This window comes from Trichoplusia ni, chromosome 13 (genome assembly GCF_003590095.1).
Source record: "Trichoplusia ni isolate ovarian cell line Hi5 chromosome 13, tn1, whole genome shotgun sequence".
Taxonomy (NCBI): Eukaryota; Metazoa; Arthropoda; class Insecta; order Lepidoptera; family Noctuidae; genus Trichoplusia; species Trichoplusia ni.
In genome coordinates, this window is record NC_039490.1 from 7,445,202 (window position 1) to 7,459,659 (window position 14,458).

The following is a 14,458-nucleotide window of genomic DNA, read 5'->3' on the forward strand; positions in this document are numbered from 1 at the left end:
ATCAACATCATGTAACTAAAATCAACTGGAAAGGTTAGAATTGTAACCCATCGTCCTACTTAAGGAGCAATGGTCAGGACACAGCGAGTGTTTCCATATCGATTACTTGTCATATTGATAGAATACCTCATGCTTAAGTACCATGGAGTTTTCTAAGTTACCATCGTCTTACTACAAAACGTAGATTAAAATTATACTTTAACCTTGGACCAATTGTCTTAGTCTAAAGTCTGAGCAAACAACCAACAAATACATATGAATAGAATTTGGTAAATACAAAAAAAAAACAATGGAATTGACAAAAGATTGTCGACGTCACATCTTTCAAATCGAGAAGAAAAAGACAACTATTATCTGACTGCCAGAGACGAATAAAAACGTGTTGAAGAAAAACTAAAATTGCGAAGACATTATCACGAAAACATAGTGTGAGTTTTATAACTATGTGACTTTACTCGGACACACGAAATTGTCACTATTAATTCGGCCGTTACTTCTTGTTGTCTTAATTAACATACGTGTCTAGACGAATTCGAAGTGAGCTTATTATGAATACATTACGTCACCAGACCTTAACTGCAAATTGTGATGTCATATCGGGAGGCAATGAATCAATGCGGTTCACTGGTTTAGAAGTTATCAAACACGGAACAAAAAATGTCATCGATGAAATTGATGGCTGTACCAGTTTATTTTTTCTATATTAAGCTGATATTGGGCGGGAATAACTCTTCCTTTTTTTTCGAAATATGCAATAATGATAGAATAAAGAAATAAATTGACGTACTGATTTGTTTTCAGATAATTGGGGAAGAAATTGTTTTATAATTTTTATTAAAATCAAAAAAGGTTAGGCAAGTTTTGATGTTGTTTTTGTTAAGCAAATAATAATTTAACAGCAGGTCGGTTGATTATTTTTAATAACCACTTTTATCAATCTTTAATAATCTCTCTTAAATTAAAATTTCAAGCATCTTTACGTCGTAATCTTTTCGTTGATACCGAGACCTAATTAGTGGAACTTACTGACATAATTAAGTCGACGATTAATGATAAAATCCGAATTAGCGAACAAATAGACATTCAGAAAATCAATGACTCTTAACAACGTCCAAATATAAACAATATTAAATGTTGTATCAACAACATTACTGTTACATCATGTAACAAAAGTTAATTTATTAAAACTTCTTCCTAATCGTAAACATACATTTTTATTGGTATAATTCTTGATTACACAATATTTAAGGTCGAAAGAAGTGTAGTTGCAATCGACATCCGATTTGACACAAAGTCACCCAGACTAAGAACAAGCGTTTATGGATCACACAAAATGCTAGTCCCACGCGGGGATCGAGCCCGCGACACATCACGCACAGTGGGTTTGGCATGGTGACCTTTACCACTCGGCTATCGCACAGTCATTAGATTCATTTAATATTTGGAAATGTCTTGAGCTACTTGTTATTGTATTGGTGTTATTGTGAATGACTGACTGCACGGATAGCTGCAGATAGGACTGAGTACTACAGGCTACCACACCAAACCTACTGAGGGCGATATGTGACGATTGAGGCGAGAATCCTCGCGTACGACGTATGTATTTGTATGGTCCTCGAATGATTGTCCTGAGTCTGGGTGTCTAAGTGCATGTAACTTGAATGTTTGTGATACCCCCTGCGACATAAGGATTAATAAATTCCTCTATGCGGGCGTCATTTATGGAAATAAAAGAACGAATTGCTCGAGAGCCCTTCGCTAAACACATAGTCAACTCGATTGATAGAACGCAAGAGTTCAAGGCACAACAGGTGCTGTTTTGTTACGTTACTTTCAAATGTTAATGATAAAGCTATATAGTAAACGTGTAGAATACTATAGAACGTATATCGCACAACACGACATTTTATCTACATATCTGTGTTTTAAGTTTCAATAGTAAAACAACTTTTCTAAAGTTGGAAGTTATTTCTTGCACAGGTCAGATTTTATGCAGGTAGCATAAGCAAGGAAGAAAACCTTTTTCCAATTCAGATCCAAAAATTCTTAAAGGCAGTTTTGTACCCTATGCATGGGTAGTAAAGTGGCTAACTCAAAAACATAAAGAACAAAACCGATAACAAATAAGTAATCGTATTAAATAATACTAAACATAAACAATGCACAATTTCAACATTTGACGTCACAAATACAATCGCTACACAATTTACTATTACTCATGGATTACAAGATATAACTTTTTTTTATCCAAACCGCTCCACTGAACATTGTTACAATTGTATTCGGAAAAGGACAAAAACTGTTCAGCCGAAGGCGCTTTGTGTGATTACACACGAGTTAACGACAAGATTTAGCGCAAAAAGGTTTTAGTGGTATCCTTGGGCATTATAAAGATTACTTACTTATCTTTTGAAGAATAGAAGTTTGGAATTTATTTTTTTGGAAAGACGTTCTTTTTATTTGTATTATTACTTGAATTTATTATCATTTTTGTTGAAAGAAGGCTATCCTTTGATTATTATCTACATCAAAAACCACAACATACATTCTTAATAAGAAAAAGTTGCACGTGACAGGAGTACGTCGCACGAAGGTTGGTGGAGATTTCTTATGAATTAGGTAGCTTATTTATCTTTTTGCTTAATTTATTACTTAGCTTATTTCTTTTCGTTACCTAATTCTTGTCATGGGAATTTGAACAAATATTCAAGTCACATGCTGAAAGATTGATCATACGTTGACTATGATATGTTTAATCCATAAAAATGATTCAACAGGACATAAAAATATCCTATACTTCGGAACAAAATAAAATACCTTGTACCATACTCCAGTACCTTACATCTCAACGTAAGGTCCCTGTGGGATTTCCTCACATACAAGAGAGTACGTTCAACACAAATGCGCACTCTAGAGATGCATACAGTATTCACGACGAATAGAACCGGCCCCGCGGCCTCTAACACGAAAGTGACTAGTTAGCCTTCTAGGAGGCCTTCCACCACCTCTTAAAGAAACACTATTGCTATAGTGTGAGCGAGACTGTGCATTACACGATGTAATACAGCATCTCTTTTCCACAACTGACTTCAAGAGGTGGTTTCCAGTTATGCAATGCAAACGTGATATTACTATTCACTTGCAGGTTTTGCTATTTCGTGTCTAAGCTCGTTACCGGAAACGTGGGAAACGGTCCGGTGAAATTCCAATGATTATAGAATCGTACGGTTATGTAGGAAACACAGTTGGGAGTACTTTTTTTATCCTGTAGATGTTTTGTAAGCGTTTACTGTTATGTACACGCTTGCAAATTGTATTCAAGCTTTCATAAAATCTGAAATCTGAGCACAGCCAAGTATGGAATCTGATATATGCACCTAATTGTGTATTTTCCTTAGTTATGAATGTTTTTATGAGAACACTTTCCATACAGAAAAATATCGAAATTAATAAGTAGCAAAGTTTGAGTTGAAGGTTGAAAAAAAGTTTATAATACAAAAAGTTCCCATTCCACAGTTCAAAAGAACTGTGTGCTCACTTGCACCTTACAAATAGACGGTCCTTTCGAGCATTTTTGCTTACACCAAACCGTAGTAAGTGTATATCAAATCCCGTTACAAATGAGGTACGACTGGCTCCCGTTCGATCGCTAGTTATAAGTTTCTGTTATTGTAAAGCAATGGGTAATTATTATATTAACGCCTTGTATTTCAACTAGATGCGTTGGTAAACGTGTGTTTATTTTTGTTTAATGTTATGTTAGATATGTTTTCTGCAAAGTAAGAGATACACAAGTTTTTAGCTTAAGTATTTGGGAAAGAAAACGAGGTTACGGACTTGGAATATGAAATCGTGAAGCTAACTAACACAAATATTTCCTATATAATAAGGGACCTGGGTTCACCAAGCGTATATGATTTACTTCTATTACCAAACGTAGGCAGGGCAAGCTCGATTCATTCTGACAAAACTGACCTTAGGCCAAGATGAATGAATGGAGGAAAGGGAGGCTTTTAATCTGCGGTAAACAAGAATGGGCCAATGGTTAGTAATCATAAATCAAACTCTTCTTAATCTAAGCAGGAAGCATGAATTATACAATAATAAAAAAGGATTCTCAATGCTAATTATGATTAAACATAATTTCTCTTTCTCTGATCAGCTAACATTAGACAGTCAAAAGTTAGCACATAGCATGTCATAACCAAATAACTATTGACCCACAATTTCAATGGTAATGGCCTTCACAATCAAAATACGCAAATTAATGGCAATTATCGTATCGTTAATTTAACAACATGTGAAGGATTGTGTCAGAATTTGAATGAAAGGTATGCGAACTAAAATACTCCAGGAGTCAGCCTTGGCTGGTGATCGCTTGAGGCTTTAAAGTGGATTCCTTGGCTTGAAAAGCTCCCTAAAATGACTGACCGTCTCTGACCTGGGCTCTTAACAGGTTGTATGGTTTATCCTTATTTTGAACCCTATCAGCCGTATTCGTAACCCTTAAGTGTTAACCTGTCTTTCTCATTTTCATGTGGAACGTAGAGGCGGAATTTTTTGCGATTATTTTACTCTTGAATACGAACGTAGTGACCTCGCCTGAGATTTTTCCGATATTTCTCCACAGAGAAACAGCACCTAGGGTCAATACTGTAACTTTTTAAAAGTGCCTGGAAATCGGTTGATTTTGAAAGAAAAATAGACTTGAGCACGCTCAAAATAATAAAAAGATATATAACTTAACACTACTAACAGAATGAATGATTTCATTTCATTGGATTGTACATTTTATCCTAAACTATGTTAATTAAATAACAGTTAAGAGAAAACTGAACGTAATCATCATTTCCATATCTTTCATCATTCAATTACTCAACAAAGAATAAACAATAATGAAAGTAACATCAAAACAATATGAATCACTAATTAAATTACTGACATATAAACGCTAGTAACAATTATCGATGAAATTGTAAATTAGTCACACCGCGAGCTCGGTAATATGGTTAACTTCAGAAGGTTAAGCGTAACGAGAATTGTGTTTATAATTGCATGTACCTAAGCATTCATAGTTTGTTTTAAGGTATCTAATGACCCGTGATTTTGATCACAGTAGTAGTATCTGCGAAGGTTAAGTAAATCCACGTAGAGAAGCTCGTAACTCCTGGAGAATTTGATATTCAAATATACAAAACGATCAGAGATTGGTGCGTTCAAATCAGTTACTTTATTTAATTTTTTATCTTAGCATAATATTAAATGTCCCTAGTATTCGTGTAACGAATGTTTACGTCTGCTTCCGGGATAGCGATGAAAAAATAAATTAAATTTTCCGTCCAAATATAAAACGTAAGGTGTAATAACATAATCACAACATAATATTATTCAACGTTAAAGTTCCAAACCAATTAAATAATTTATGAAATATCCGCATACTTCGAGAGGTAAAACGAAACGTTTTATTACGCACTTATAATGACAATAACACCACCGTGCCGCAGTAACACGCATGCGTCATTTTCCTGTAACGCATTGTTTCATTTGTTTCTGCAATTCACAATAGATCAATGAACGTGGATTGCTTTCTACGCTCACGCAAAACGGTATAACATCAAGCGGTAACCATAACAGATGAGATAAAGAAGATAATTGCCATGATAAACTAGCTGCTTTCAGCGTCTCCGACCGTAAGTAGCATAAACCAAAAATGTTAGCACAGGAACATAAAATCGGAATAAAAGCTATCCTACGTATTAATCCAGGTTGTAAGTTATCTGTGTACTAAATTTCATTCTAATCCGTTCAGTGGTTTTTGCGTGAAAGAGTAGCAAACGTCCATCCATGCTTAGAAAAATTTGTATTACACTATTATTACTAAAAAAGAGGTTGTAAGCTGTTACGAGAGGAGAAATGAAGATTTAATCATATTGAATAATAGGCAAACAATTATTATTTGTTTCACATAGCAATTCTAAATTACCTAATTAACCATTTATCCAAATTGTTAAATAGGCGTTCATCCTTTAGTATTCCTATCCAATGATGTGTAACAATCATTGTCACACTCTAAGCACTGCAAATAGACATGGCAGTTCCCCCAAAGTGCTGATATAACAATTAACCTGCTAAATATCGAAGGCAATTATTACTGGAACTTCTGCAAATATTTCTACACTGAGTTACGAGCCGAACTAAACAAGCATTGTCGTGTGAACGGTGACGCAATACTGATGTCAGATAGCAACTAGGAAATGGGCAAAAAAGTGCACTATTGTTAAACTCGCTTCGTTCTTGTGGAAGCCGTACATGAGTTTTTGGTTGTAGTTTTACAATTAGATCAAGTTCAATAGGAAACTTGATCTAAATGGCGGAAAATTTATAGGATTGGTGGTTATTAAAGGTAAAGAGGAGGAAGTTGGAGTGTTTGGATGTCTAGTAGTATGTTCCAGGGGTAAACCTAGTCTAACGATGCGCAAGGTATCTAAAGATATAATTAGTCTGTCGATACCTTTCTTGTTTTTACACTATAACTGCCAGGCTACTACTACTAAGGCAACTAAGTATTCCAAGGCCAAGTTATCCTACCTGAAAATCTTCTGCCACTTAGATTAATTCAAGACATTAAACGCCTCGTAACATATTTGTAATATAATGTTTCTTAAAGATTCTAATATAGTTTTTAAAATGAAAACATTCGATACAATTTCCACAGAAAAATTGTGAATATGTAATAAAGATACTCCTTTGTACCGTTTTTCTGTGTCCGGCTAGGTCCGTCGCGTTATTGGTCAAGTGACCTTTACCTCTTAGGGAGATCTATCGATGCCATTAGACTAATAGACGTCTTAGTAATAGATAGCTTATTCTTCAACTTGAACCTGCAAAGAGATGTTTATCGAAATAATCTCCACGTTTCACGTGACTGAATGTTTACAAAAGTGCTAGACCACCTATAATTCTTTCCAGACTTAGGCGGGTAAATAAACATCTGATTCACCAGATGTTAATGAATAGTTTCAAAACACAATAAGCACATTCATTACGGATACGTACACCAAATTCTTTCAAGTCGCGTAAACTAAACGCAGACGTAAATATGTGGAATTTTTGGAAGTTTTCTGGTCTGGTATTTCTATTTTTAACATCATTCATGTATTCTTATCGTCCATTAATGATTTGGAAGACTTAATTTTTAGGAAACAGGTATAGCACTGGACTAACGCATTCTGAACTAGGTTCTAGACAAAATGTAGGCTTTGATGGTTAACATTTTTTGATAGGTAACAATCTTGGAACTTGTTGTGCACAGCAAAAGATTTTGTAATTATATTTTACTTTTTGTTTACATACAAAATTCAGCTAAGCATAACTAAAAGTTAAGATAAAACACCTGTGGGTAGACTAAACGAGTCTATATTTAGTAAGCATTAAATAGTTATAAGGAAATTGACTAGTTTTCAAGGTTAACTTCATTGACTTGTTATAATATTCGGAAAGAAATAGAATATTATCACACATCTGTTTAAATTGGTCTTTATTGTCACCATCTTACTCATGGAATAATATTATTATAATAAGTTACATAACGCGGATTCACAATTGTTAAACGGTTTGACTTGCTCGCTTGGCGCGTCAGCTCACGATAAAGGACTCTGATTGGGTCCGAAACTAGTCGGACGACCCCGATAAGTAGGTACGCGTGAGTACATCGTCTTTACCGAAAATAAAATACTTAATAAGTACGTAATTTAAAAACAAATTCAGAAAATCCTTCTCCGCTTGCTATCAAGTGATATTGAAGAGTAATTAACACAATTTGCGTCGAGAATAATTCCATCCAAGGTACGGCAGACGATAGCCATATGATAGGCAGATATAAGCGTTACGTTATGACTAAAACATATACTCGTTTTAAAAAACTTGGTTCAACTTATATCGTACGGCAAATAGTAATACAGTATCTAATTTAATACCACAAACAATTGAACTATTTCCGAACGCCTTAGAACGTAAATAAATGAGCTAGATATTATTACATGTTATATAATAGAACCCACTAAAAGGGTAATTTATATTTATTAAGCAAACTGTATGATTAGGCATCGTAATTTTGAACACTTGTGCAAATTCTGCTATCGACGTAATCGTAAGTTTCAATAACTTCTTTGATAATGGCAAAAATTGCCGCTAGTACTTTACTTTGGGTCTGTAGTGGATAGGCTACCATCATTCCTCACATATTCAATCAGCATAATTGCTGACAACACATGTAAGTACTATTGCCACCTTTTCCACCGTCTTTTACTTAAAATCCGGCCATAAAATAAAAATCATTCTCTGACATCCTTGCTTTAGACTATACAATGCGTACGTTTCTTCCATTTATCTTCAATACACATCACCTTCGCGTTCACCCTCATCAAATCACTTCGTAGAATTGAGTAACTATGAGACCAAATACATAATTCTTGATGACATCAAATTTATAAAAGATAGATGAAAAGAAAGACAGCCAAGACGACGTTCGGGATGAATATAGGTCTGATCAAGGAAACTATACCATAAATAGATGGTGGAGCATCATATCCTCAATATAGGATAATAGGATATGAAAAGTAACGTTCTAATAAATTAGAAGGAAAAAATACCTATCAAAGAGGCATTTGTTAACATAATTACGTATTTGGGAGTGAACGGTGTGCAGGGCAGTGAAATAGGTCAATCACATGAATTAGTGGTGGGCAAAGTTCATTAAGATCTATTTCGGGAGTCGCCCTTAGTGCGGCTCTATGATTTGTGTAGTTTAGTGCGGTATATAAGAACGGCACGTGCCTTGTAATAGGAGTTTCGTGTTGTGTTCTGATAGGATATTTCGTAAACATCACGTTGGAAGGTTAAGGAAAATGTTTTCAAAGGAGAGTTGTGTGTTACTGTAACTTTGTCTTAAATACAAAGCTAGGTCTAAACGGTATTTGGATAACAAAAACTTAGTTTTAACGAATATAGGGAAGAATATAGTCTTAATGGTTATCCGACTTGCCTTATCCCAACTGTCTTAAAGTAGGCCTCTTTCCTAACCGTATGCAACCGTGTCCTGATCTTGCATGTCTAATGAAAGGAGTATTTGACGAGCAATGTTTTTGACCATATAACATGCATTCAAGCGGACGAAGACACAGATAAAATACTGCTTCCTCTTACCTAAATGCGAAACCTTTCAACCTAGATTCAGTATTTTAAAGACATCCTACCCCATTTCCAGCAAAATTGAACATTACGCAATATAAAATTCAAACATTGCCGGAAAAGCATACGAAAATGTCATTGCCTGAATTCCACAAACGAACGAACGTCGACAGCTACCATTGTGACGTGGAAACAATGAGACAATGCTGAAAATATACAATATTATACCTATATAGTGCTAAAACATGTAAAATTAAAATAAAACTTAAACTCATTGTGACTGGCCTGTATTATAGCACGCTGGAGTGGCGATCACTATTAAATTCTTCGATACATGCTGATGGCAGACAAAGAGCGGAATAAAGGGTCTTTGAATTTTTTTTTTTTTTTTTATCTATTGTAGACGAGGCTTCAGTACACTCAAGGTGACTATGCCAGCCCCATGGGTGCTTTCACTTTAATTACTTAATTTATACATAGTTCCCCGTTCTTTCTCTCCTCTCTCTCAGGCAAGTTTTCATAAAGCCATACAAAACCTTAGATTCCTCAGATACCGGTTGCTTCAAAAGTACATTGACACCCCCATTAAATAATTCAATGCTTGGCATCAACATACTCCTCAGGCGGCGGTATTGTACACATTCCCTCAACACATGTATCACATCCTCGGGCTTATTACATTTTTCACATAAAGGTGATGGTTTCACGCCCACCATATGATAAGTCTTTGAAAATTATATTTGTTAATAAAACTGAATTGGACTTTTCAATATGAATTCCACAGCGGATACCGGTCACACCATGGAGTGAAGATTCTAGTATTAATTCAGTGTACATTTTCCTCTACATGTGTCTTTTCCACGGGGCTATAACCACAGTAAATATACTACTACTGTGCAATAACATTGTATACTCAATCCCATAGTCCCACTATGGGATTGTATAATAATATATAATTGTATAATATAATATTATATATAATATATATTTAAGTATTGATTCCGTATATATACGGCCTTCAAAAATATGATAATATGGTAACAATTAAATTTTATGAGATAAATAAGCAGTTACCGAGCTACATATTCATAAAATTTACAACAATTGCATCTTATTTAGTGTCGAGTATTATTTGGTTTTCTTCAGCGTAATTATTGTAAGGTGTGTAAGTAAAGCCATAGCTAGGAATAGCAATCGGACTTTATCGGACGTATTATAATTGCCGCCAGTAGTCATTATCAGAATTATGTATTAAACGATGTATGCGAATACGAACGTTATTTAAAATTTTATTAATACATACATAGTAGGAAAACGGTACAGGATATTAATACGTTAGTTTTGTATATGAATGACATCATAGTTACAATTGCCAACTCATTTATGGTATTCTTTGCTAATAATATAATTTACCGTTCTGTAAGGCATTTTATAACAAGGAAATTAGTACTGATCAAAACAAGAGAATCGTGAGTTTGTTGGTCGAATATGATTATTGAAATTGTATGTTAATTTGTAACTTTTGAGTCTAAAGATGTCGCTGTGACTGTTATCATGAAAAATAGAATCTAAACAGAACAGAACGTGTCTAAGCTCATGATTAAGGACTCCGTTTGGGTCCAAAACTAGTCGGGCACCCCGATAAATATGCGTGAGTAAACCGTTACATCATTTAATAATGAATCAGTCTCACGATAGTTATTATAAAAATTTAAAAATTTGGAAAAATATTGGTTAAGTTTCGCGATCACTACCGTCTTCCTAAATCTAAAATCTATGTGTATTTAACCGAATTGGCATAGAGGAATAGTATAGTTTTACATAAATAGCACTTACATGTTTTTTTTTATACAAATCAGTTATCCCTGAAACTTTGCTCAACAAAACCGACCAAAGCCAAAACAATTAAAATAACGACGCACCATCAAATTTAAATAGTTCGTCACAAACTAGCAACAATGACAACGAGTCTGTCTAGGCCGTAGCAGAAATAAATCAATACAACAAGATCATTTCTATTAACTTACGAGCAAGGTCTTATAAATTAGGTATCAATTCAGACGCACGCTCTAGAAATGTATTCAAACTACACGCAAATTGTTCGTACTGTTAACATTCTATTAGGAGGCATTTTCATTGGACGTTAGCACCCACAGTCGGGATGCGGAAGGCTTAAAAAGCACAGAACCCGCACGTGAGAAGCTGTTTGCAGTAGTCGTAAGCACGCATGCGGGAATACCCCACATTCGGCAACACAAGTCAACGACAACAACAGCTTTTGTTATTTTACATCCCTTGCAAGTTAAGCGAGTGAAAGTATTGTACTAACTGAGATTAGTGGATTATGCTTATTCATGAAGATTTTTTCTTTTTGTTCAGATGTATTCTCATTTATAATTCCAGTCAGAGATTAACTTTATGATAATGGATTACAACAACTTGTTTAGGCAACCTGAAAATACCTGAAGATACTGAATTTGAAATGAAACTACTTAATATAAAATCATACTATCTTGTATGATATTATTGTAATGATTTTTATGATGATAATGCAAAACTCAACATCAGCTGGGTTTTTAATCATTATGATAAGTATTTTTTTAGACACAAACTGTGCATGTCAACAAGCTATAAAACCATAATATTTATTTGTATTACATGTATATCACTTTGCTGTGATAAATCTAGACAGACTCCTAACAATAAGATAAGAAAAATAAAACTATATTCAAGAAAAAACAACAAAATACCTCCCTTTTAACTCAAACTTGTCACCAAGTTATTTGAACTTTAAGATAACCTCATAAAACATGGAATCCAAGATATCCAGACTTCTGCTTCCTGCAACTAGGGATTGACAACCCTCGGTAACACAAGGATAATGAAACATAAACCAGAGACAATAAAAACTAGGTAGTAATTGCGTTGTCAATGAACTTGGTGACTCATTGATGTTTAAGTAACATAAATTGTAATAGGGGAGCAACAAGTAGCTCATATTTAATGATATCGGCAAGTAAAGTAACAGAGGGAGATAAAAAATAAATTAGATTTAATTAGTTTACTATTGTCAGACCATCCTTTGGAACATATATTCTTGATAAGCTGATCTGTGCTTACTTTGGTGGGTGTTATTGTTAAGTAATATGTAGCAGTCAAAAAATAATCTTTAGAGCAATAACGATTATACAATAAATTTCCCTTTGAAGTCACAAAATTATAAAATAGTCTATCTATATATAATATTTTTAGAACCTTTAGCATACAAAAATACAGTAAGAAATACTCGCAAACAGGACAATTTTTAGTTTTTTAACTGGTTGATATAGTAGACGGTGAGAAATTAGATCAGGGAGAAAGAGAGAGGAGATAAGAGTAGAATTTGGAGTGACAGTATAGTGTCAGAACCTTACTCAGCTGGAAAACAACCAGCAAAAAAATCATTTGCATGCCACATAAAATAGATATAAGAGAGAGAAGTCATGTGTAAAGATAAAATGTATTTATCTCTAAGAAAGTAGATTAAACAATATCTCATATGACTTTTAAAATTCCTAGTTAGATAAAGAGTTATCATTCAAAAATGTTATGAATATCTGAGTTCCCCTTAATAGTTTCATCTAGGTATCATTTACTTTTAATGGCAATTAAAGATATTGCACAATGTGAACAAATAATCAAAACAACCCTGGGAGTTTAAGCTTTGAATTCCCTTGAATTCCCCTGGATGGGGATAGCTTAAACAGTGTTTATTAAAATCTGTTTAGCAATTTAAAAGCAAAATACCTTTAGATACTTTTACATTGATAATGTTTGTAGTGCAAATATAGAAGAGGGTAGTCACATAATATGCCTAATACAACCTTTTTATACACAAAATATTACTTTTTTTAAAACTTCAACTCAAAATGACATAAAATGACAAGACAAAAAGGATTAAATATTCTGAATTAGTTCTTCTAGAATTAACATAATGTTAGGTATTGCAAAATATGTAATAAACTTCTTGACTTTCTCTTAAATGAGTTCATGTATATTATAGAAAGTGGAAAAGGTTTAGTTAATGAATACACAACATAATCAAATTGAGATAAAATATCAATATGACTCATAAGTTGTACAAAAATATTTATAAAATTTACTTGACTGATAAGAAATACATACTTAAATTTAATGATAACTGTTGTTATTGCCATAACAAAAGTTGTTGATAAGCAATCTGCAGTTAGAGACACTGCAAGTACAATAATACTTTTAAAAATAATATAGAAGTGCAAATAACAGACGAAGGAAATCACTATCACACGTTTTTACCATAATTGTAGAATGTTTAATTAAAATACAAAATTAAAAAATAAACTATTTGGTCATCAAGTCATACAGCCTGTTGCTTTTTACTTGATCGTTTTTTGTGGCACAATATCGTATCCGCATAAATACGTGACTTGAATGTATTGCAGAGAAATAACACAATACAGTACAGTTGAAATAAGAATTTTAATTATTTTACTTACTCTCCTTTTCGTGGTCGAAGCCCACTATAACAAAGTAGTCGACGAGCCTGGACATCGCACTCCTACGGCAACATTCCACCACAAATACAGCAAATACACTTTATAATTGGATTATAAGAATTTACACACATTTTATACACAAAGCTTGTCGTTCACACATATTTGTCGCACAATGCCGATCACCAATAATTCCGTACACACAACGCGTAGAATTCGCACACCATACACTTCACGGAATGTAAACAACACTTTCATTTATCGTGAGCTAAAGAATTTTAGCTTCAATTACCAGAAAGATTATAGATTGTTCATTCGAAGAGGTTATACTCTAATCCCTAAAACGACACCGATATTCAACGTCACTGAATATAAAATAGAGGCATTCACACTTATATAAATTATTGGTGTAATAAATACCGCCCAATTTTGTATCTTTTACAACAATTCTTGTTATCAAACGTCACTGCAACCGCGACCCATCGCTCGCCCGTCCGACATTTCTTAAAAATCTACTATGAATAAAAATCCTACCACAAAGCATTGCCATAGCACGAAGATAATAAACTACTAAAGATGTATTTTTCGTACAAAATTTATAACATGGTTTATTGATGTTGAAAATTATTTTATATTTCAATATTTGATACCCTTATTTTTATTTTCGTAACTCAACTTATTTTGAAGGCTTGAAGTTGCTGTCATTAAGAAAAGAGATGACGGTATAATAATATAACGTTTCTAATTCAAAAAGTTAT

General features: G+C 33.7%; 1 protein-coding gene across 2 annotated transcripts in view; it reads right to left on the reverse strand.

Annotated features, from left to right (window-relative positions):
• Positions 1 to 14,220, reverse strand: part of LOC113500310 (myotubularin-related protein 5) — an 85,825-nt gene extending 71,605 nt beyond the window's left edge. For both annotated transcript variants that reach the window (XM_026881056.1, XM_026881055.1), the window contains exon 1: positions 13,704 to 14,220. In XM_026881056.1, the coding sequence (XP_026736857.1) occupies positions 13,704 to 13,758 (55 nt within the window). In that variant the 5' untranslated portion in view covers positions 13,759 to 14,220. The remainder of the gene's footprint in view (positions 1 to 13,703) is intronic.
• Positions 14,221 to 14,458: the final 238 nt, after the last annotated feature.